Here is a 23,719-nt window from a genome sequence, read left to right on the forward strand (position 1 = left end):
CAAACAAAAAAAAAACCCAAACAAAAAAACCCCACCAAACCCAACAAACAAAAAAACCCCACCACAAACCCAAACAAACAACAAAATATTAACTTTTAAGTAGTTTCACCCAAACCCATAAAGAATCAGATGCTCTATTTTTCAATTTTGTCTATGACACATCCTGGCAGACAACTTCTATATCCATCAGAAAGTTCAACTGGACAACTGGAAATCCAATTCATAAAGATTGCATAAAAATCAATGGTAAAGTAACCTCTGTGATGCTATCATGACAAAAGAACAGAAGTAACTAACTGGGTGTTTTCAAAGTGTAATAAACCAGCTGCTTTGAAATCATATCTATTGTTAATTTAAAATAAAAATGTGTTTTATAAAAAGTGTGGTAATCAAATGAGAGTCCTCAAAACATAACAGTGTCTATTTTCATTGCATTAATTCACCAGTAACTATCTTGTATTTTATACAACATTCTTGATTTTCAATTAGCTATCCAAGTATATGACTAAATAATCAATTCCAATTTAGCAGGGTTACTGTCCTCCATTTAATGTTACTATTTCCATTAGTAACCTTTGCAACTAATATGCCAAAACATATTAATTATGAAAGCCATTACTTTAATGCAATAATCATAAATTACCTTTCATTTGACATTAGTCCTGGACCGAAAATGGCCAAGCATCACAAAGGGTAATTAAGAAATCACATATATAACTTCAAGTGCAAAGAACATCACATCGAAAACAAGACTCAAAGGGGAAGTTGGAGAGACAGAATCCTGAATAATACATCTTTCAAGGAGGAAAAGGTAAGTCTCTACTTTAAAAATACAAAAATACTAACATACCAAATTCTTTCCAGAATAATACAAAATAAGGATAATTAGTGAGCAGGCATAGACCAAGACTATGACAAACAGTATTTTTTTTTTTTAATTCTCCCTCTGATGTGTTACCAGCTTAAAGAACGTGAACATTTTACCATGGAAAAACGTTGCACAGGTCTAAAAGGCCACAATAAAGAAGCTTATACTGGTACTTGCATGCATTTGTGATTGACTAAGCCTTGAAGTTCACAGCAGAAACTGTGAAGATACAAGTATTAAGATCTGCAATGTGCTCTAAATATAGATAATTTAGGTCATAACCATAAGAGATACAGTCCTCTGAGATAATCCTCATGTGACACTGGTCTTAATTTAAGAGGAGTATTTCTATAATAGCTATTCATTAAATATAGAAATATAGAAGTGTGACTAAATCTAGATGCTGTATGGCCTTTCTGTAAGGCTGTGCACACAAATCTGGCTGTGCAGTTACTAGACAGGTTTAAAGCTGCTTACAACAAAACTGTTTTCCTTTGTTATAAATTACTCTCCTTTCCAGGCTTTTGTACCTTTTAAATAAGCTTTCTAGAATGTTTTCAGAGATACAAACTCACTTTAGAAAGAAAAAATAAATTAGATGCTATCTACAGCCTTTGTCACAAAAAGGAAATAGATATTATCATCTTTCTAAATGTCACTGATCACTTAACATTTCACCTATTATCTTCACCGTCTCCATTAATTCTGAGAAGTCTTGAACTTATGAAGTCAGTAATGTGCTGGGATATCTAAACTACCTGCTGAAGTTATTCAGGTAAGAAACTTTAAAACACAGAAGAGATGTACAGATGGTCACATGCAGTAGGAGACAGTTTTTCAAGGGTGAAATGAGAAGGAACATTCACATTTCTCATCTCCCCCCCCCCGTCCACTAATTGCTTCGAGAGTAGTGTTAATATTTTTAAATCTTCGACTATTTAATCCTTATTCTTAAAGTTCATGGTCTTAACATTTTATGCTTTAGCTAGAAACTCAGTTTTCATTATAAAGTACAAAAATTTTAAAAATAAGGCTAATATTCTAGTCCTTACAATGGTGAAAAGAAGGCTTGAAAAATATTTCCCAAACCTAGGCTCAGAATCTTGGGAGCAAACTTAATCAATGACAGTGTTTTTAGTGTTCAACTTGTGACTTCTTGAGGTCTGCAACTGGGGAAACTGCATTTACTTCTCTGATCTTTTTTCCCCATTTATTTTCTTCCCTTCACTGCCACTTCATCACAAACATGCTTTTTAGATCTCCTAAATTTTGCTTTTTTGAAGTTCTTTGGGGTTTTATCCTTCCTCGATCTCAAACGGCACTTGTGACATCCGCTCTCCCTGCTCCAGCTAACTCTGTCAGGACTAACCGGATAAAACTCTGCCCAGCCCCTCAGACCTTGGAGAAATGCTATCTGGCAAGTGAAGGAGTATATAAATACCAACCCCCTACAAGCTTTGGAGACAAAGAAATACAATGCTGCTGTTTCTTGTTGCAGGCCACAGGCTTATTGTAAAATTAATACCACAGGCCTGAGGCTCTTGTCTTGCCCTGCCTGGTAGCTCCTAAATGAAATTATCTGTTGTCCAGATAACTGCTACACAGTTTGTTTTACTTTTTGCTTAGCTTTGTACAACTGTGTTGTGTTACACCTATTAAATATGTATTTTCAACAAACACACAGTAATAACAAATAATTAAACTATGAAGAGTGGACTGTCTGTGAACCCACAATAAAATGCAGCACAGAAGAGGACAGGGATGGGGTGAAGGCAGCAGCCCTGAACGACCCTGGAGGCCCAAGGTTCCTGGCTTGGACAGGTGAACTCTTTGCTGGACAAAAAACTGGCTGCATGGCTAGGCCCAGGGAGTTATGGTGAATGCAGTCAAATCCAGTTGGCAGCTGGTCACAGTGGTGTTACCCAGGGCTCCACAGTGGGGCCAGTTCTGTTTAGTACCTTTATCACTGCTCTGGACGAGGGGATCGAGTGCACCCTCACCAAGTTTGCAGATGACACCAAGTTGGGTGGGACTATTGATCTACTAGAGGGATCTTGACTGGCTGGATCGATGGCCCAAGGTCAGTTGTATGAAGCACAACAAGGCCAAGTGCCAGGTCCTGCACTTGGGTGACAATAACCCCATGCAACACTACAGGCCTGGGGACAAGTGACTGGAAAGACGCCCATCAGAAAAGGATCTGGGGATGCTGGTCACCAGCCAGCTGAATAAGAGTCAGCAGTGTGCCTACATGGCCAAGAAGGCCAATGGCATCCTGGCTTGTATCAGGAACAGTGTGGCCAGCAGGACTAAGGAAGGGATTGTCCCCCTATACTCTGGTACAGGTACTCTGCTGAGGCTGCACCTGAAATCCTGTGTTCAGTTTTGAGCCTCTCACTACAAGACAGACACTGAGGTGTTGGAGTGTGTCCAGGGAAGGGCAACAGAGCTGGGGAAGAGTCTGGAGCACAAGTCCTGTGAGGAGCAGCTGAGGGAGCTGGGGGTGTTCAGCCTAGGGAAGAGGAGGCTCAGGCAAGACCTTGTAGCTCTCTAAAACTACCTGAAGGGAGGCTGCAGAGACGTGGGTATTGGTCTCTTCTGTCAGGTAACAAATTATAGGACATGAGGAAACAGGCTCAAGTTGTGCCAGGGAAGGCTTAGAGTGGATATGCGGAAAAGTTTCTTCTTCACCAAAAGGGTTGTCAAGGATTGGAACAGGCTGCCCAGGCAGGGGGTGGGGTCACCATCCCCGGAGGGATTTAAAAGACTCGTAGATGTGGCACTTAAGGACATGGCTTAGTGGTGGACTTGGCAATGCTAGGTTAATGGTTTGACTTAATGATCTTAAAGGCCTGTTCCAACCTAAATGATTCTATGATAGGAAGTGCAAGCCACAAAACACGCTAGCAAAGAGATAAGAACAACCCAAGATGGACTCAACAGAGAGGAGGAAGAAACCACCAGTATCAGAATAGGGCTCTTCCCAGTAAAAGATGCTGATGACTCACTGCACCCTCACCCTAAGCCCAACAGCTGCCACAGACCTTAGGACCCTGAGGTGCAGTGGGGAAAAAAGAAAAGGGTATTAGAATATTAGAAGGTTTGTGTATATAGCCTTTTAACTGCATATGATTTTAAACTATTTAAATTTGAATAGCTATAGTTCTTTGATTAACAGTAAAATCTTGGCTTTCCATATAAACTGCTTCCTTTTGTCCATAATGGCCTCATGAGGTAATAATTATTTGGTAATAATTACCAAACTCGGTAATAATTCAACCAACCTCTCCCCAAAACATCAATCCCTACAAACGAAACATCAGTGTTCATAAGTAAAAATAAAAATTTGGCTCATTTTTTCTACATAGAAGAATAAAGAAAGCTCAAAGGTCTTTGCCTCCTCAAAAAATGTTGTTAGTTAAACTCAGCTCGACAAATGGATGGAATTAAATCATTGTTCTTTTCAACATCACTCAAATTCTTTGCTTTGAACCTGTCCAAGAAGCATCCAGCAAAACCCTTCTAGTATCATATTTCTCATATCTTCATTCTGCTCTTCAAGATTCAAGACTCACAAATGCATTCATTTTTTCTTACTACAACTAATAAATAAACCAAAGCCAATGTTCACTGGTGTTATACTTACTTTTCTCTGTTGTACAGAAAAAATGTTTTTTGTAGAAACCTGGGCTAATCAGGAAAAGCTTTACTTTTTAGAGCAAAGGACTAAAACCAAAGGTAAAGCAAATAAACCAGGAACAAACTGAATCCTTTACATGTCTCTTAAGCTGTACTTGCAAACTTTTTATAAAAGAAAACAATGAAATTTGAAATACTGTTTTTCCAAGCATGTATGACATTGCAGTTAAACTTCTCAGTCTCCTGAAACTTCGAAGCAAGCAACATCATAAAAATAAGGCAAAGCTTGTAACAAATTCTGCCTGTTCAGTACTATAAATCAGATTTTCAGTTGGATTTTTTTTTTTTTGGTCTTGTGCATGCACACACATCTAGAAAGGAAAAGAATAAGAGAAGTCTTTTGGGTGAAATGTTGTTCAGTTTTACATAGCCAAAAGCTTTTTTTTAGCTCTTGAAAGTACAAAATGTTCTTAAGCAGAAGAATAAAGATAGAGCCACTTCCAGAATTCAAGAGACAAGTATTGTCTGTCTTTATCCTTTCCATGGATAATACTGAAGGCTATAATTTTGGAGGGACTCTGATTTTAATAATTGCAAATTCTCTACCTCAGCACAGCAAGTAGTCCTTTCAGTGTTCCTGATTTGCTAGCTAGGGCCGACTACTATATGAACTTATAGAACATGTTTGCTGGTCAGAGTGAAGGAAGGCAGTGCCTTTAAAAGCTCAGAGATGCAACCATAAATCACACATGAAAACATTAAATATGTTTTGTACTGTTATTTAGTCATGTTGAAAGGGATCAACAGCTTAATACTTCCCATTCCACCAGATTTGCAAACACTACACCTACTTTTCTACAGAAAGACAGTATTATTCATTTAAATACATATATATATATATAAGCAAAGGAAGCACGTAGAGGGAAACTCACTAATAGGAAAGCAAATGCAACAGATGGCTGAGGTGGCATTACTTGCAATGATAAATTGCACTTCAAAATATTTGAAATTTAAACTTACTTACGATTTTTCACCATATCAAAAGAACATTGTCATTTAAAAGCTATCAACTACAGAGATGTCCTTTTCCATTTAACAGACTTGTAGACTACTGCATTTCTCAATATTGCACACAACTCGCAGTCTTTGTTATCGTAAGGCACAAACTTGACAGGAAGAAGTGTTTTGACTTTAACTAAGAAAGCAAGCAAAGAAAGAATCAAGCAGCAATAGCAATAGTACTGCCACGCTGTGTACCAGCGGTCATCTTCAAGCAAAGGAAGAATGTCTGACACATTGGAAGATAATTTAAAAAGTCAATTAACTGGGGGGGGTGGGAGGAAACCAACCAACCAAAAGCAACAGCAGAAATCTATTAACAGCCTCTAAACCTTGAAGAAGCTACCAACTTCCTGAGAAACATCCACAGCTGACTTTGGACACACTATCAACAATATTTGAAATAGATGACACATGACAAGAAAGAGGTGCCAAAAACCAGCACTATAGGGCTTTCACGGTTTTGGGGCTTCAGTACTTTAGCACTTAACTTACATTGCAAGCAGTATCACCAAAGTCATCACCAACTACCTATCCTAAATTTTCAGCCAACATCCTCACCAAAATTAAATGCTCTTTTCCCATGACCCCCAAATTATATCTTCTCATTCCTGTACAGGATCTCTCGTGGTCCCAAACGACAGTTTGGATGGCAATGTGGTGAACAGGATCACAAAACTGATAATGCTTGTATCTATTTTTTTCTCATTAGGTTACATTTAACTCTTACAGTTCACAGTTTTATTCTACCATGCAGTCCCATAAAAGCTTTTCCAGCGACAGGGCTGGACCACAGCACCCATCTACAGAAAAATATTGCGTAGCGTTCACTGCATTAGCTCATTAGTGCAGTCCAATGAAAAACTAAAATAACTGTGAATTAATTCTGCTACGAACAAGTTTAAACACAATATGTTTCTTTTTCAAATGTACATTTTATTTGGTTGTTGATTTCACCCCTTCTTTAAGTAATTGTGGGATAAAAGAACTTTGCTTCATGGACTGCATTTTGACTTGAAGTGAAAGAATTTCACTATTTAATTGTAGAAATTCACTGCAGCCTACTAACAAACAAACAGACTTCTTTCACAGTCAGTGCAAGCTCATTTCTTTACCTGTATCTATTATTTGCATACATACATTATACATGCAATAAGTGCCTGTTTTGATACACATTCTAAACTGATCAGAGTAATTCTAAAAAACTGCAAAAGCCTATCTGCTAACTTCTACTTAACTAGGCTAAATATAACGACTAAGCCAGACTTGAATACAGAATTCATATTACAATTTAAACATTCAACAATAAACAAAATACATCACTCAAAACTGGCTTTCTGCATATGCAGCCTGCCACCTCACAACTTCAGGGAAAGTAGGAGTGATTTAGGAGCCATTTAAAAACAAAGAAAAATCTGTCATATATAAGTCCTAGAATGACACTAATGTGTACTTTTCTTCGGTTTCTCTGAATTTGACTCAGATGAAATAATAATTTAAACATGATCAATGTGTCACTAAATAGCCCTATTAAATTTGATTTGTAATGAAGTTGATTGAAATAATTCTCCCTCTAACTGGACTGAAACCAGGCGTCAAAGCAGCTGGCTGGAAGCAAGACAGTGTCAGTGCTCAGCTAAGCACCATCCGCTGGCCATAGCTGGCTTTTTGCATGGCAGTCTGGGTTGGCTATCAACAAGGTTGGCAAATCTTTGAGCTGCTGGTCGGGGACTGAAAGCGATTTAAACCCTTTGCACCTCTAAAAGCAGACTTGAGGAGAATCTGGTGTTAAAGCTTCTGTTGGTCATCCCTGGTGGGGAGACCCTGAGGAAGCACGTGTTGGGACTCAGCAGTCAACAAAAGGCAAGAAAAAGATCAGAAACGTCTGCAGAACGTTCAGTGAAGATTTGTGGGGTTTTATGCCCTCTGTCCCCTTCCGAAATGACATGACGTTCTATAAACACAGAATGCCTCAGACAACGTGCAGTGAGCCACAAGTATTTGGAACACCTACAGACAACATCAACAAGAATTTGACATTGGAAGACACCACAGATACAACTCAACAAAAGCTACTGTACGATATACATGAACCTACATTCATACAAACAAGTGTACTCGCTCTGAAAAACTCAAGCAAAGCAAACGTAAAGAAAACATTGGTGAAGGATCAGCAAGGCACAAGTGTTAATGCCTTCCATTACAAGTGCATTTTGTGCAAGAGATGTGAAAGAGGCAGTGGCTGGTTTACTATACTTATTTTATCTTAGTTTTCTATTTTTATTATCCTCTGTTTTTTATGAGGGTCACCCAAAATGAGTACACATTTCAGTTTGACTGGAGACAGCTGATACTCAAACGGCTGTGAAATAGCTGAAGTGCAGAAACAGTCTGAGCTCCAACGGAGCTCTGTGGCACCCTGAAACAATGCTGACCCCCACACCCAGCAGCCTCTGTAACATGATAGAGTGATCGATGCATTGTACCAGAGATCTTTACTGCCATAATACAGTGCTTAGTACCCATCATTTGGCACTTTACAGATAATCAGAGAAGCCTTACCCTCCACACGTGGAATTTCTTGGGGTGTTAGCCAACTCGATGCTAAATTTGACAGTGTTAATGCAAGAATATGTGCATTGCCCACCTCTGCAAAAGGTTTCCCTCCTGTGCATACTTGATACTGATTTCACACAGGGCCCAGCATTCGCTAAAGCTGTTTCAGTCCTTAATACAGTTAACGCAACATACAGCAGCCTCTCAATGCTTGCTGAAAGAAATCTTGCACTTCATTTGCTGGGTCTTCAGCAGTTTCTCTTCTTTTTACTGTACCTTAAAGCCTCTTTATTTGAGCAAAAATCTTCTACAATAAGGAAAAGTAGAAATATACATTTTTAAGGTTCAGAATTCTGCAGTAAGTGTCAAAATTCTATAAAAACTATATTTTGACTCTCTTTATATGAATATGTGTGGCCACACTGCTTAATTAAGTTTATATTCTTTGAACAAGGTAAGTTTGGGGGTCTTGGACCTTGAGTAGCTTCTTAATTTACTAGTTAAATTCAAACAGTATGTTCTGAACTGCCCCAAGATGTTATGTTTTCTTCGTTTTGCATTTAAAGTTATTCCATCAAAAGTTGTTCCACTGAAAAAAGAGCATCTTATTTCAGTAGTCTGGTAAGATCTCCTTCCCCTTTTATCTCCACCTAAAATTTCAGCTTTTAGAAAATTTGTAAGTCAAAGAAGGAAAAAAAGGTCAGGACATTTGAAGTAGACAACTGGGTTTTCTGCCAAAATATTCTATAGGTAATGTTCTATTTCAACCAAGCAGAATGGCTTCATAAGAAGACTGGGGGGGGGGGGGGGGGGAGAACAAAAAAAAAAACAAAAACCAACCCACACCCACAATCAAACCCAACAAAACCAAAAACTCTGCCACAAGAGGAACAAATTCATTATATATTATATACTTTGTTATAAGTCAAGAGAAATGGTGTCCAACCTAGGTCTCCCATATTTCTCATAAATGCTCAGATATTTCCTAGCTCTGAATTGGAAAAGGGATCAGTACACAAACTTTTCTTCAGCTGCATTAATGTCACATAAATCCTGTGTGTACTTTGGCACTTGATTTCTTTCACTTCTGCTTAAAATATTCAAACCAAACCATTAATTTCAACAGAGGAAAAAATTGTTTGTGGGATTTGACATGGAGCTACTTGAGTTAGCTGCGGTTTATAGAAATTTCTCAAAAGCAATTAGCTTATCAACAAAAATCCAGACTCCTTTTTCAGAAATTTCAAAAAGAACTGTCATAGTATTTTTTAATAATGTCTACAGCTTGATGCTATGACTATATGGATAAACAGAATCTAAATATACAGTATCATAGCAATACTGCCAATGAACACTCTATTTGAGCACCTAAATGAACTATCTCACAAAACAACTATATCATAGAATCATAGAATGGTTTGGGTTGGAAGGGACCTTAAAGACCATCTAGTTCCACCCCCCCTGCCATGGGCAGGGACCCCTTCCACTAGACCAGGTTACTCAAAGCCACATCCAGCCTGGCTTTGAAGACAGCCAGGGATGGGGCATCCACAACTTCCCTGGGCAACCTGTTTCTGTGCTTCACCACCCTCTCTGGGAAGAATTTTTTCCTAACATCCAATCGAAGTCTACCCACTTCCAGTTTAAACCCATTACCCTATATGTTTTTTGCAACATCTCAAAGAAAAGAATGTAAGACTTCAAGTTACTTTGTTTTTGCATACATGAGGAAGAAACTTGACAATATCAGTAAGGCATTAATTTTTAATTGCTTTTCAAAAAGAAGTGTCTCTGTGCCCACAATTAATACAATTTCTACTATACACAAATGATGAATTTTAGTTTCTTAAAGACACTTGAGAATAAGATACAGTTATGGCATATTTAGTAGCCTTTCATCTCAGCACTTCCAGGCTCTAATAAAGGAGTTTGCTTTAGTAGGCATGGTTTATTACATGTAGCGGGTTTTTTTCTGACAGAAGACCACTGTGGTGAGAGCTTCAAATCAGGATTAAAACACACAGGGAGAATCCATGGGAAGTCATGTACAAGGACAGACATTCCCAGCACCTAGAACTAATTATCATACTTTCAAGAACCCAGTGATGAGTAAAACACATAAAAAGGTATCGAAAAACGTCTTTGTGATGACCTGGAAAATGCATACAGGATAGTATTGATACTGTATGTTCCAGGGGCTGAATTATGCTTGTCTTTGCTCCTGTCTGAGTGTGCAACAGTCCTGCTGTAATGGCATGTTGCTCATGAAGAGAACAAAACTGCTGCAACACACACTGAAGTTCAAAGAGAAAATGGAGGCTTATTTCTGACAGTGGGAACACAAATACCCACTAGACTGCACTAGGCAAAATTTCTAGCCTGGATTCGCCAGGGGAATTCAGGAAGAAATATTGAAATATGCCATTTTCGAGATCTCAAGTCATGACAGTGAAAGCAGATAAAGCAGACACATTGTTTTAGACCCTTCTATGTCTTGCTCCTTTTCCTGGGATTAAGTAACAAGATGTGTCCCTGTTCACATCAGACAGCTTCTGAAGGGAAGGCCTGAAGAGCAATCAAATTCACGTGTTTCTGAAGAACAACAGACAGCACGTGCTGCTGTATCAGAAACTAGGATCCACGGTAGGTTAAGTGCAAGGTCCTACCCCAGGCAGGAGAAGATGGATTTCTCATTGGAAAAGGGTACACCTACTTTTCCAGTCCTATGGTACGGAGCAGTCAGTCTCCATCCACACCCCTATGCCATGGCACACTGCTGCCTATGCTCACTGTGGTTAACTGTCCTGGCGTAGAAATAACCCTACCAAAACAAATGAACTGAGCAGCCGCGGATGGAAACTTTAAACTAATGTTTTGGAGACAAAACCACTGCCATGAAACTACGTTGCCACGGAGATGCATCACAATAAAAAGGTGCAAGAGAAAGACTGTCGAGTCAGAAATGCAAGGTAAAAGTCGTCATTCAAATCTGCTCAAGATTTTGTCAATGTTCAACTCCCCGTCTACTCCTTCCCACCAGATTTGCTTCAAGCGGAATCACAGAACAAAGCTGTGTCAATCAATCCACATTATGTCTTTCCTTTCCAAAACTATTTTGCCCCATTTACCCTTGCCTAACCTCCCTTCATCCTCAGGCCAGTTACCTCAATCACAGGCTTTCAGGAGAAACTCTTGGTTTGAGAGCTTTCCTTGGCGATTTTACCCAGCGCTCAGCCTAATGCCAAGATAAGCTCTTGCTCTTGAAGGCAAACAGCAAGGCTACAGTTCTATGCTAGGTGATTTAACCTGGTGATTTTATGCTGAGAAGAGTTTAAAAGTAGAACTAAGGAACCTTCCCCTTTCTGAGGAACAAGTGTTTCAAGTGTATTTGAGTCCACACATGCATAGCACACCTACACCAGCACAGCTCGACAGCCTTGTCCTCACCTTTCCCTCACAAACAGAAGCACCCATCTGCCTTGTCACAAGCTCCTGGAGTTATCTGGGTCCCCAGGTCACTGTTGGCAGAGCTGGGACAGGCACCGGAAACACTCCTCTTCCTCACCTTCCTGACAGAGAACCTAAAGTCCCATCCCTGTGTCTGCAGCAGACAGCTCCAGTGCCAGAAGAGGCAGCAAGAGAAGGCAGGGCCACACTCAGCCCCACCAGTCCAGGTTCACGGAGCATGCAGAGGCTACTAGGAAGGCAGAAAATAGTAAGCGATACAGAAGAGCACTTCTGTGGTAGCTCTGTGTTACGTCTCAACCGATTAAACTATCAGGAATTACCAGGGGAGAAGACAAGGAAATTTGTACTTTGTGGACGAGTCACTTGCCTCATTGCAAAAAGGGAATAGAGGGTCAAAATTATGAAAGAGCTGGGATAAATGTAGTAAGTTCCCTTACAACTCCTCTGGGAAGGGTGCTTTCAGCTGTAATTTGACTGCTTCTAAAGTCAAAAATACATTTGCCTTTCCAATTATTGCCATTTATTACCACTGATTATTAAAAGCGACGTGCACAGCTGACTCGCAAGATGGCAGGTACTCAGCGTTTCACCTCATTTTTATTTCAGTCAGGGAGTGTTTCTCTCATGACAGCCAGAAGTGATCAGGACTTAGAGTAAACCCAAGTGCCTTGTGTTTGTCTATATTACTACAAGTGAAATATTAGAACCCAGCAAGTTTTTAAAACTTTGTTTTCAAATAACTGGCAGAATGGATGGAGTCAAAAAGCAGCAGGCGCATCTCTTCTCTCACTTCAACATTCTGACATCTCCAGTCAAAATAATCAAAGCAGATGCAGTTTGATCCTTCCTCTTCCCTTTCAAGATATTTTCCCCTTCACTTTTCCTTCAGTCACTGAAAAAGGATCGCTTGCAGATGAATAACGCAAGTATATTTGCACAATAAAAACTAAAAACGCAGGCTGCATCCCTGCTTTCCAGACCTGTCAAATGCAGATCTGTTCAAAATACTGAAAACTGGAGTTTGGATTCCAGATATAATAAACAGTAAATCACTTTGAAAACAGGTATCTACCTAGTAAGATTCCCAAAATGAGCTTAGAGCACAGTCTTGTTGGTAAGCATTCTAGTCATATATTTATCTTAAATGTTTTATTTTCTCATCAATGTGCTACCATAATTTTCCAAGAAAAAACAAGAAAAACAATTTACACTCATAAGCATAAATGGGTTAAGCTGTTAGCAAGGAAAGATCATTTTATGTGTTAGAAAGTTGGGAAAATTTTATTTCCCTAAACATTCTAACATCAAGAAAAGATGTAAGAAGGGAGTCTTACTTCTAAGAATAAGCAAATGAGAAGTTCACATTTTAAGGCCACTTGTTGAAGGTAACCAAAAGAATTAAAAAAAAAAAAAGTAATATAACAATTACAGTATGCTAAAATTACCCAATATGGGAAAGAAGGAGACTCAGTAAAGTAAAGCTGGACATAGTGAAGAAAAAGAATATGGGATAAAGCCTTGTATTCTCTCCAGCAGTGTCTGTAGCATCTGAATTGTCTATATGGTTGTATCTCTCGATATTGTATCCCTTGGCAAATATTAGGTAGCATTTGCATGCGTGTTGCTATCAATAAACTTGGATTTAAGTAAAAAAAAACCCTACATGAAAATACCATATTTATCTATTTAGCAAAGAAGGAGGAGGTTTTTTTTAAGAAAAATAAATGCAGCAAGTCCTATTTCAGTGGGTAGTATCTTGGCTAAAGCATGTCACCTAAAACTTAATACACATTAAGACTTCTTATCAGATCCACTAGAAGTATTTGATTATTTGCTTCCTTGCTATTAGAGCTGAACTTGTTCAATTAAAAGTAAAAGTAAAAACAGGTAGTTGTAAAGGGAAAAGTAAATGGTTACCTACCCTTCCACAAAGGATAAATGACTATTTACTCTCCGATATTTTGTTGCAGCTCAAAATGTATCTCAGCGTATACACTTCAGGATTTATTTTAACGGTATAAAATAGAGGTTTAATGCATCGAATATTCCATATCATACTGTATTTGGACCAGGTGACTGAAACGCTGGAGGAAAATGTCAATACAGGGTTGGAGATTAAATGTGCAGAGGGGCTGTTCAGAGGTTCCTGTAGGCTTCACAAGTGAATGCTGGGGGAAGTTCATGCTATGTTTTTTGCTCTATGGTGTGCACTGGCTTTACACAGAACACAGATGAAAGATGGCAGAAAAACAACAGTGAGGGCCTGTCTGAATCTCCAATTAATTTCTCTCATACTATGAGTTATGCAGAATTCAGACACTGTTCATAGTTCACGCTGTTTTGCATTTAAAATGTTCCTAACCTGGGAACAGAGAGTATCTTCCTCCCCAGTATCACAGGTTTTCTTTGGCCTCCTACTGATTTTTCTAAAGTTTTATACAACCAGTGACAAGTTTATGTAACCAATGTTAAATTTTTCAAAGGAAACACTCTTGAATTAGCATCTAACATCAGTCCAATGTTGCACCAAAGCACTCTACTGCTACCTATAGTTAGAACTCATTTGAATCGTGTGTGTAATGTGATAAAAAAAGTTGCAATAATTAAAAAAAAAAAATTGAAGCTTTTTCCATTCTTTTTTTCTGATTAAGTATAAACCGAAGCTACATACAGGTACCTGGTTTTTTGTTTCTCCTTCCTGCCTGTTTTTTTGGGATAGTGGGTTAGTAAGGAGGAAGAGGATTCAGATCTTTGCCAAAGACTCAAGAACTGTGTCTGGGAGTTTGTTTTTGGTTTTCTTGCAGATGACAAGTACCTTCCTGCCTTAATAACACACACCAGCCAGGTGTCTGCTCCAACAAAAATCAGGTTAGTTCCTGAACTGGTTGGAAAACAGCCACCTCAGTACAACAGCAGGAAGTATAATGCTTTTGTTGTCCAAACTGTCCTTTCTCCAAGCCACTGAACCACATCATATGTATCAATGTTGGCTGGGGCACCTCTGTGAGGTGAGCCACTGTTGGCTGCACTGAATTCCTTACTCACTCCTGCTTCCAAAAAGTCTGATCACAGAATAACTTTGTTCTCTGATAAAATCCTTCTATTTCCTCACAAGTTAATCATTTGGTACAACAGGTCCCCTGCATACAAGCTAAACACCTTGCAATGGGAAGTCACCAGCTGAGGAACATAAATAGCCAGTTCAAGTCACCAGTGCTAGGTATCTACACACACAGACAAATGTATACAAATGTATAACTATACATACACATGTGTGTGTGCATGGATATATATAATGCATACATATATGTATAAGCACACACAGATATAAACACAGGTCCAGATCCACAGACATTTAAAATCCTGTATTTTACTGAACTCAAGAATAATCATGCTTGTATAAACTTGCATCAGTAATGTCCACCTTGAAAACATTCTACAAGTACATATTTATCTGTAGAAAAATAAAAGATTTTTAAAAAGGTAACCCCCCCAAATGTCCAGACAGATTCTACATTAACCTGGAATTGAAATAGGAAATATAGATCAATCATTTAGAGTAGAAAAGACAAAATCATGTAAACTATCCCCCCCAAAGGTATTAAATATGCAAAAAGCTCAGCATTTTACCCTAAGGTGATTAAAAACATTTTAGCTACCTCTAACAATGGTCTGTGCCCTGAAATCCTATTTTCCCTTCTATTTTTGAGATGGCATTCTTTTTTTAAGCAAAAAGACATATGTTAATCACTTAAAAAACCCACAGCATTCAAATAGCTGAACCAGCTGCTGAGAAAAGTGAAGTTCTGGGTTACAGCACAGCATCTCAGATGTTGGCAAAAGACAATCAGACTCTATAAATAAACTTCAAGTTAATGATCCAGGTCATACATGTCTTCACTGGAAATTGCTTAGAGCAACCAGCAGCATCTACCTATATCTGACACTAGGGAAAGTGCTCACCTTTGTGTCAGCCTGAGCAGCCTGCATATCTTAATTCCTCCTTTCCCAGGGTCCATCAACTATACTCACTCCCCAGTGGTGACAGAATCACTAAGGTTGGAAAAGACCTATAAGATCACCTAGTGGAACCATCAACCCAACAATACTATACCCACTAGACCATGTCCTCAAGTGCCACGTCTAAGCACTCGAGGCATCCCCAAAGCTGCCTCTCATCCTCTCATATGATTCACACAACCGTGCGTAGCCTCCACTGACCCCCATGCCAGCATCTGGCCCAACACCTGGACCCACCAGTCACTGCCACCAAAGGCACAAGGGCTGGACTGAGCAGATCTACAGCTCGGCTCAGCAGCTACAGGTAGGAGGTACCATGCACCTACCACCGCGTTCAACTGGCCAGCAACAGGCTCATCACGGCAACCTCTGCTGTGACCTCTGCAGTGCCAGCCACACCGAGGAGGCTGACAGCTAACAGCACGTGTATGCCACGGAGACCCAAGGGAGGAAGAGGAGGAAAAAGTCCAAATGAGGATTTAAGATGCATGAAGGTGTTCGTACCGGGCTTACAACACTTACTTTGGTTAAAATATTTCTTCAACACCTCTTTTAATAAAGAACTGGATTTGTTTTACCAACAAAAGGTTATATTTGTATTACTGCCCTTTAAGTTGGAATTTAAACCAGCCAGAGCAAAGACATCTTGTCAAGGAAGCGAGCAGGCGCATGTGAAAGCAGCAGGTGAGAGCAGACAGAAGAGCTATGCTTGCCTTCAAGAATTTTTCTCAGTACTGTCTCTCTATTCCTAAGAGACAATTTATCTCTGCTGATTAAAGAACATCAGGATACTCTAGGATCTACAATTAGGAATCTAAATTCAGGCTATGTTATTACCCCTCCACTCTTTTTCCCACTCACACCCAAGAAGCAGAAGAGGAAAAGATACTTATGGAACAGATTTAATCACTCTGTAATCACAGTATGAATGGGAGATGACAGATGTTTTTTTAATTAGAGAGGGTACTATTTCTGGAGCATTTGATTCCAGACTGCATGAGACCCTGCTGGAAGAAACAATTCCAGCCTCCGAACAATGCAGCCCAATGGTGAGAATGGATAAACTGTTCAGGGACATAACAAATGTAATGCAGGAACTAGCGTAGAACAAGTGTATATACTTACACTGAAGACAACATAGATCATGAAACTAAGAAAAACTACAGGCCACAGACAGTAGTATAAAGGCAGCTGCTTTACATTCCAACGTTACAGTCCTAAGAAAAAGGACCAGCAATGAATGAAAAAAATAAAGAAAAAGAGTGTCTGTAACCTGATCAGAGCAAATCCAGCAACACTGAATTCGCCTGCAGCTAAGCAACAACCAGATTTGCAACTGTACTTCTGGATCAACAACTCATTTATTTCCAGCTAGACCACTGTGCCAGCTCCCATGTAATCCCAGCAACTCTGACACGCAACATTAGCTATCTAAATTATAGCTATGGACAGTACGGCTAGCAATGGAAGTATTCTAAAACAAAAGGGCAAATGAGAAGAAACGTTGCCGTGCATAACAGGTAACACAAAGCACTACCCTGTGTCGCTATAGCTTTGGGTGCTGTTCAGCACCACGGCAATTGTGGTTGAGAGATAACAGTCTCCGTGATGAAACAAGCTGACATAATATAAGGACATACATCAAGGTGATGGGCACTTCTGCCAAAAATGCGACTGCTGCTTAAGTAGACACACCTCAACTAGCTTTGCAGCTGCCTGCTAGCAGCATGGGGTCATTCAGAGGCTGTGAAACCTGTCTGAGAGTGAACAAATACTTAAATAACTAGTCTTGGCAGACTGCACTGGATAGTTACATCTGACAATCTTTCTCATGCCTTCACCGTTGTAGGTATCTGTAGGCATTATCCCAGCCTGCGACACGTTTCGAAACTATGGTTCCACACCCATGCATGGGGGCAATGCATTACACTTAAGACACTGCACTATTACTCACAGTCACACCATCGCCATTACTAGAGCACACATCAAGAAAGCAAAACACAACAGCTTATATTACTGCCTAAGGGCCAGCAAAAAGCTGTCTGGTATGAAAATTGCAGTGGCTCACTGTCTTAACATTAAAATAACTAAAACAGCATTTTACACTACAGCATTTCAAGTTTTAACAAACTCCCCAAAAGATGCTAGCAGTAGAGCATTAGGTGGAGTGCAAACAAAGCAGAGCTGAGAGAAACTGAGATTTCCTACTTTGGACATAATTATTGACTTCTGGAGGACCAATATCAGACTTTCACAGATATTTAGAAATTTCAAGACCAAAGGATGTTGAGAACAAACTTTAAAAGAAAAAGAACATAGGGCTGACCCTTAGTCCCAAATGAGAAACAGAACCTGAATTATTAACTGGCACATTAAGTAACCAAAGTACTAGACATAACTGAAAAAAAATATTTTATTTTCAAAACTGCTGAAAAAATTTTATAGATCTCATTTGAAAGTTGTGTCTGCACAAGGAGCTCTAGAGCCATGGGAGAAAAAAAAGAAAAACCCACCATGCAAATCTAAAAATCTGAGGAGAAGAAATAGGTTTACAGACCACCTGAGTAACTGCATTTCACCCAAGAACTAGTTCATGATGTATGATACACTTCAGGCAAAATAAATCAACATAATATTTGAATTTATATTATTGGCATTGGAGAGAGCCAAAAATCATTACCGTCCCCCTTTCTTACGTATAAACTTTAGCTTATTTAGAAATGAATTTAAAGGTCTAACACTTGCACATCACAGTTTTAATTTGATATCATCCCTCTCACTCACTGCAAGATTTGAAGGGATAATTATTTGAATACTTGCAAGGAATGGAGAAAAAAATATCTTCACTTACTATCATTTATTTTGAATCCTTATTTTTCAAAAATAAAAAACTTTTTTCTATACAAATGACAATTTCTCAAATATTAACACCAAAAGCAATTAGTGTCATTGCAGTTCTAAAGCATTCACAAGTCAAAAAATAAATATTTTTACAGAAATACAGAGTTCAGTAAAATATCTGTACAAGCCCTTAGATTTGGGCATTGTTAGCATGCCCTACTCAGCCACAACCCAGGCCCTCTAATCCAGACACAGACACATGCTGTGGACTGTGATGATGATACTGAGGAAATCCTCAATGCCTTGAAGTGGGTTTTTTTCTGTTAAAAAACCCCAAAACCAACCTTTCTGCATTTGCATTGCTAAATTGTTCTAACCAAGCATATTTATCTCAACTTTCAGCTTAACAGCTTCAACTGAAGATGTGTTTCCCCTGGGAATAGCTGCCAGCCTGCAGGTAGCCCCATCACCTGCCCCTTAAGTTTCCGTCCCTGGACAGCTCCGTACATGCGCCCATGGCCCCACCTTCCTTACAGTAAGTCACATGCCAAAGTGAGTCAGCAAAGTCTGCTTAACCATTTTCCAGAGAAGCAATGCTTGTGTAAAATAAGTAGAGAAATGGGGCCAAAATGAGTATTTTCTTACAAGCTTTTTTTGCCTTTATTTCCCATGTTTGGATACATATCAGAGAAGCATATTATATTCTGGCTTCACACTACACAAACACTCAGGATCCATAAAAATCCAAATTTAAAAATCTTAAAATCCTCCTAACAATTTGCCATCATGTGCTTTATTACTGTACTTTTCTCTTCAGCTTAAGGTGTTTTCCCTAGCTGTAAGGAAGGAAAATGGATGTCATTAAACTGTTTTCATTAAGTGCGTGACATAGTTCAACAGCTTTTTTATCTACCCTTAATTCACTATCATTTTCCCTCCACCGCTGCATTATTCATGTATGTCATCCTCTTCTAATTCCTGTGACAAATACAATTGTAATGACTTTATTTAGGATCAACACTTCCACTCACAGTGTTAAAAGGCGCAAAGTTAAAGCAGCTGCGTCACTTGGCTCTGCCTGACAGCCCGTCAGGGCGCAGGCGAGGCAGCCATGGAGGGCAGGCAGCAGAACCTGCTGCCTGGGGAACAGGTCTGGGGGCACACTGGAGCCGGCAGCGCCAACAGAACTTACCGCTCCATCAATTTTACTGCGTTTTAGGGAGAAGAACTGAGCCACCAATAGAGGCAGAGAAGCACACCCTGTTATATTTTACATCTACTGGGTTAGGTTTAATTTACGTCTTTTTAAACATTTATTTCAAACATAAGCACCAAATGCATATAATATTTTATTTAACGTTATTAATTTAAACATTACCCTAGACTAAATAATACACTGTTATAGCCTCTACATAAAATATTTTCATACATTAGAGTCTGGAATAATTTTTAACATTTGACTCCAGAAACAAAACTGTTAACGTAGTTCCAGCTTTAAGACATTTTAAAGCATAAGTCATTTAAATAATTCATTTTGTGTTTTCTATATGGCTGGAATTACCCATTGTTATAGCAGGTTGATTTTGGCAGTGCCTTTGCTACTTTGACTGTTCACAAGTTGTCTTACAGTTTCAGATGGTGTCAGACCTAGAGACTGTATCTCATGCCAGCTGGAGTGAGAACATTGTTTTGATGTATAGAAATACAGTTTTAAAAAGTCAGGCTCTGCTAGCAGTTTCTCCACAAACTACAATGGCAGCTGTGCTAGAGGTCATGAATATTACATAAGGCCTGTCCAAGCATCCAAGCCAGCATCAGTAAGCCAAATTCCCATAGCAACACTCACATAGATTTACTCATTGCTAAGAGATGCATCAGTTTAGTACTAAGTGCAGTACCGCTACCCTGATTAGTCTGCAAGATAGAATTACTTCAACTCATAAAGACTGTGCATCTACTGATAAAATTCAACCCTTCACCTGAATTTCAGGGTATCCTTTATCATCTTCCCTAGGAGCAAAGAAATCTTAAAAAGCAAAAACCAACCCTGATAAAACTGAACCTGCTGATTATGATCAGCAACATCTCTAAGATACAAGGTGAAGGGAAGGAGTACGCTGCTTCTGCTGAGTTTCTGCTATACTGATCCCAGGACAGCAGGACTTGACTTCAAAGACATGTTCAGGATCTCCCAGTAAGTTCCAGCACCTCATTAAAAAGCTGCTTTAGAAGCTCTTACTAAATATCCATCAACAATTATATTTAAAAAAAAAAAAAAAAAAAAGCTTTGGCTTCCCTGTTCAAGTTTTCTGGCCTGATGCTCTCTGCTTGTGTATTATAGTACTGTATTATTTATGGAGCTGCTCCTCGCCATACGATTAGGTGCATAGCTCAGTGACCCGGGCTCCTGAATTTCTGAAGTACCTTTGTAAAACAGGTGGCGTGAATGGGCAGAAGGAAAACTGGCAGCGGAAAAGGAAAACAGAATGGGGGATGGAAGGGAGATAGTGAAATAAAAAACAAGGCAAAATGGAGGAGGGGAGTCAGAGAGAAAGTGTTAGAGAAATGCAGAGCAGGTAGATCTGAGGAGGGATCTTAATAGTGTATTTAAATAGATATGAAAATGGAAAACAGGCCTTGGAAAACAGTAATGCACTGAAATCTGGCAGACAGCACACAATACAGAATAACTGTAATGAAGTGATAAATGAATGATTACAAGTAAGATAAGCATGATTTTTACAGGTGCAATAGTATTTAGAGATACAGCACAAATTAAAGAACAAGCCCATATATACCCTTTCACTGCTAAAACCCACACAGTCCTAAATGCATCTCGTGGAAAATATATAAACACACAGCAAGAACCTAAAACTCATGTAGTATTTCCTTACTAAACTGTCACTGTCTTGACAGAAGCATGGAGAGAGACAGTGAAATCTTAGGGATTCCTAGAGTATAAGACCCCTTCTAGAGCAGGGTCATTTAACACACAAACTAAAAAAAGTCAGTGAGTTCTTCGAAAAGATGACCTTTGTAACAGATTCTCCCTATTTACATATGACTTGAAGGGACTGATCCTTCATTAAAGAAAGATGAATAGGATGTTTGAGGGCTGATTCCTAGAAATGTAAGTTTGGAGTTCCATAGTGATGCACAGGCAAACTTCCACACACATCTTCAGTAAGAACTCAAAGCTTTGACCTTATACACTGCAATAAACGTGTACACTCAGTAAAAGAAGAAATGCACACATTTAAATAAGATTGTTCTGAAACACACAAGCCAATCAAGTGCCTTTTATGGAAAACCTATTCTTTCCTGAAAAGTGAATTTTCTACTGCTGTCTGGAAAACCTTTATAAGATGTCTTATATCATATGTTAACACATTAAAAACATTTGCATCAGTAATGGATGAGATGACAGTCCTTCAAAGCTGAACATTTTATGATTCTGTGACATGAAACACCACCTTACCTTTGCTTTTTCCAGCTGTGCCTGGGCCTGTCGCTCTGCTTCTCTCCGCACTGCTTCCCTGTCTTCTTCCAGAGATACATCTGAATCGGATGGACGGCTGGTGTAGGAGTCCGCCGAACCCTGCAGAAGGAAAGGAAAAATAATGTCTCAAGTTTCTTTCGGTGTTTTTTTTTTTTTTTTTTTAAAAAAAAAAAGAAGTGGTTATACAGCTTGCCTTTTCTCCTACTTCTGTATCCCTGAAAAGAGAGTAACTGCCCAAAAGTGAAAGTCACTTAGAAAAATTATGTCTAGGTAAATATTTTCTTCTGGAGACTTTCCAAAAGTGCAGGTGTGTGTCCCAGTGTTTTATTTCCTGCACTATCCCCGTGCTCTTGTTTGTCTGCTTTTCAGCAAGCAGAGCTCGTTGCTCTGTAGAGTTACAGCAGTGGTGCAGTGCAGCGCTGAAGGATACACAGCAGCTTCAAGGATGGCTCCAAAAAAATTAAAACTCTGAACAGTGACATTATTAGCAAGCAAACAGACTCTTCATAATCAAAATGCAAATTCAGTATCAATAATTACCATTACACAATCTCACTGCTAGCAGATTTAACCTTGGCTATCCATTTTTATTTTAGGGCAACCTCTTTACCTGACACACTTTCCCCATCAGAACTGCAAATGGCTCGTATCCATCTCTGCCCCTCAGCAAAACATGCAAATGACCACAAATCAACTTCCAACTAATAAAATCCGTCTGGACTCAACACATGTCCCTGTATCCCCACAATGGAAGCAGCCACAATGCCAGAACAGCTCTATAAATAATGACAGCTCTGCTTTCCCTCTGCATCTCCCTGCATAGAAAATTGAGTTCTAATTCAATCAGAATGAAAACAACTGTCCTCTCCTCACCGTCTTTTTCCCCTCCCTCTCTGCAAGGTATATAATACACGCCGATAATAAAAACGTAGGGCTTACACAGATATCAGAGTTCTTCAGACGTCCTCCTTTGGCTCTTTTCAGAAGCCTGATCCAGGTGGCCTTCATTAGCCAGACAGCTCAGTTATTGTCCGCAGCTGCAGCGCCCGGCACTGATCTCATAAAACATGTGCACGCTGAGCACCGCAGAATCACTGCTCCTTTCCTATCCATGCTCTGCTCTGAGAGCCTTCCTTCTCTTCCCTCTGCCTTTCAAGCTTGCAGCCTCACTGTTTCCAAGTATTCTACTGCAATGAAATTCTGAAATTTTCTCATGCCAGTAAAAAAAAAAATATATATATAAAAACCCAACTAAATTAAAAAAAAAAAACCCACACACACAAAAAATGCACACCACCTCCAAAAAATCTCAGCCTGAATGATAAAAAGGTAAAATAAGCCAGTCTCCAGGTAAATGTGAGAGATGCTTCAATTGATCAGAAACTGAGATCGATCACAGAAAAATACCTAGAGCTTTTCCCTTTCTGTTTTGGGGGACGGATTTGGCTGTTAAAAATAGTGCTTATAAGAGAACCTTTTAAAATCCTGTGCAAAATGTATTCAGTGACATTTGCAAGTGCAAAGTTCATTTCATCTCTTCCTAGATTGGCTGGGGGTGGGGTAACAGGCTGTTCATATCACTGGGCATGCTCCATATGTGCAGCCTTTTACGCAGATGCTCACATCACACCGGGTTGTTAGCCTATGCCAAATTGCCATTTTACATCTCAGGGGTAAACAGCTGGAAAACGCAAGATCCCTGTGAAACTGGAGGAGCTGGTACAGCGTCTCATTCCCGTCATGTGTGTCTGCTGCGAACCACGTTTCCC

General features: G+C 39.3%; 1 protein-coding gene across 1 annotated transcript in view; it reads right to left on the reverse strand.

Moving 5' to 3' along the window:
- Window positions 1–23,447, reverse strand: part of CACNB2 (calcium channel, voltage-dependent, beta 2 subunit) — an 82,144-nt gene extending 58,697 nt beyond the window's left edge. Inside the window, exons 1-2 of the mRNA XM_010152601.1 lie at window positions 22,890–23,447; window positions 21,930–22,049 (exon numbers count right to left, since the gene is read on the reverse strand). Of these exons, the coding sequence (XP_010150903.1) occupies window positions 21,930–22,049; window positions 22,890–22,958 (189 nt within the window). The 5' untranslated portion in view covers window positions 22,959–23,447. The remainder of the gene's footprint in view (window positions 1–21,929; window positions 22,050–22,889) is intronic.
- Between the last annotated feature and the right edge of the window lie 272 nt (window positions 23,448–23,719).

The sequence above is a fragment of the Eurypyga helias genome, unplaced genomic scaffold, assembly GCF_000690775.1.
Source record: "Eurypyga helias isolate BGI_N326 unplaced genomic scaffold, ASM69077v1 scaffold6235, whole genome shotgun sequence".
Taxonomy (NCBI): domain Eukaryota; kingdom Metazoa; phylum Chordata; class Aves; order Eurypygiformes; family Eurypygidae; genus Eurypyga; species Eurypyga helias.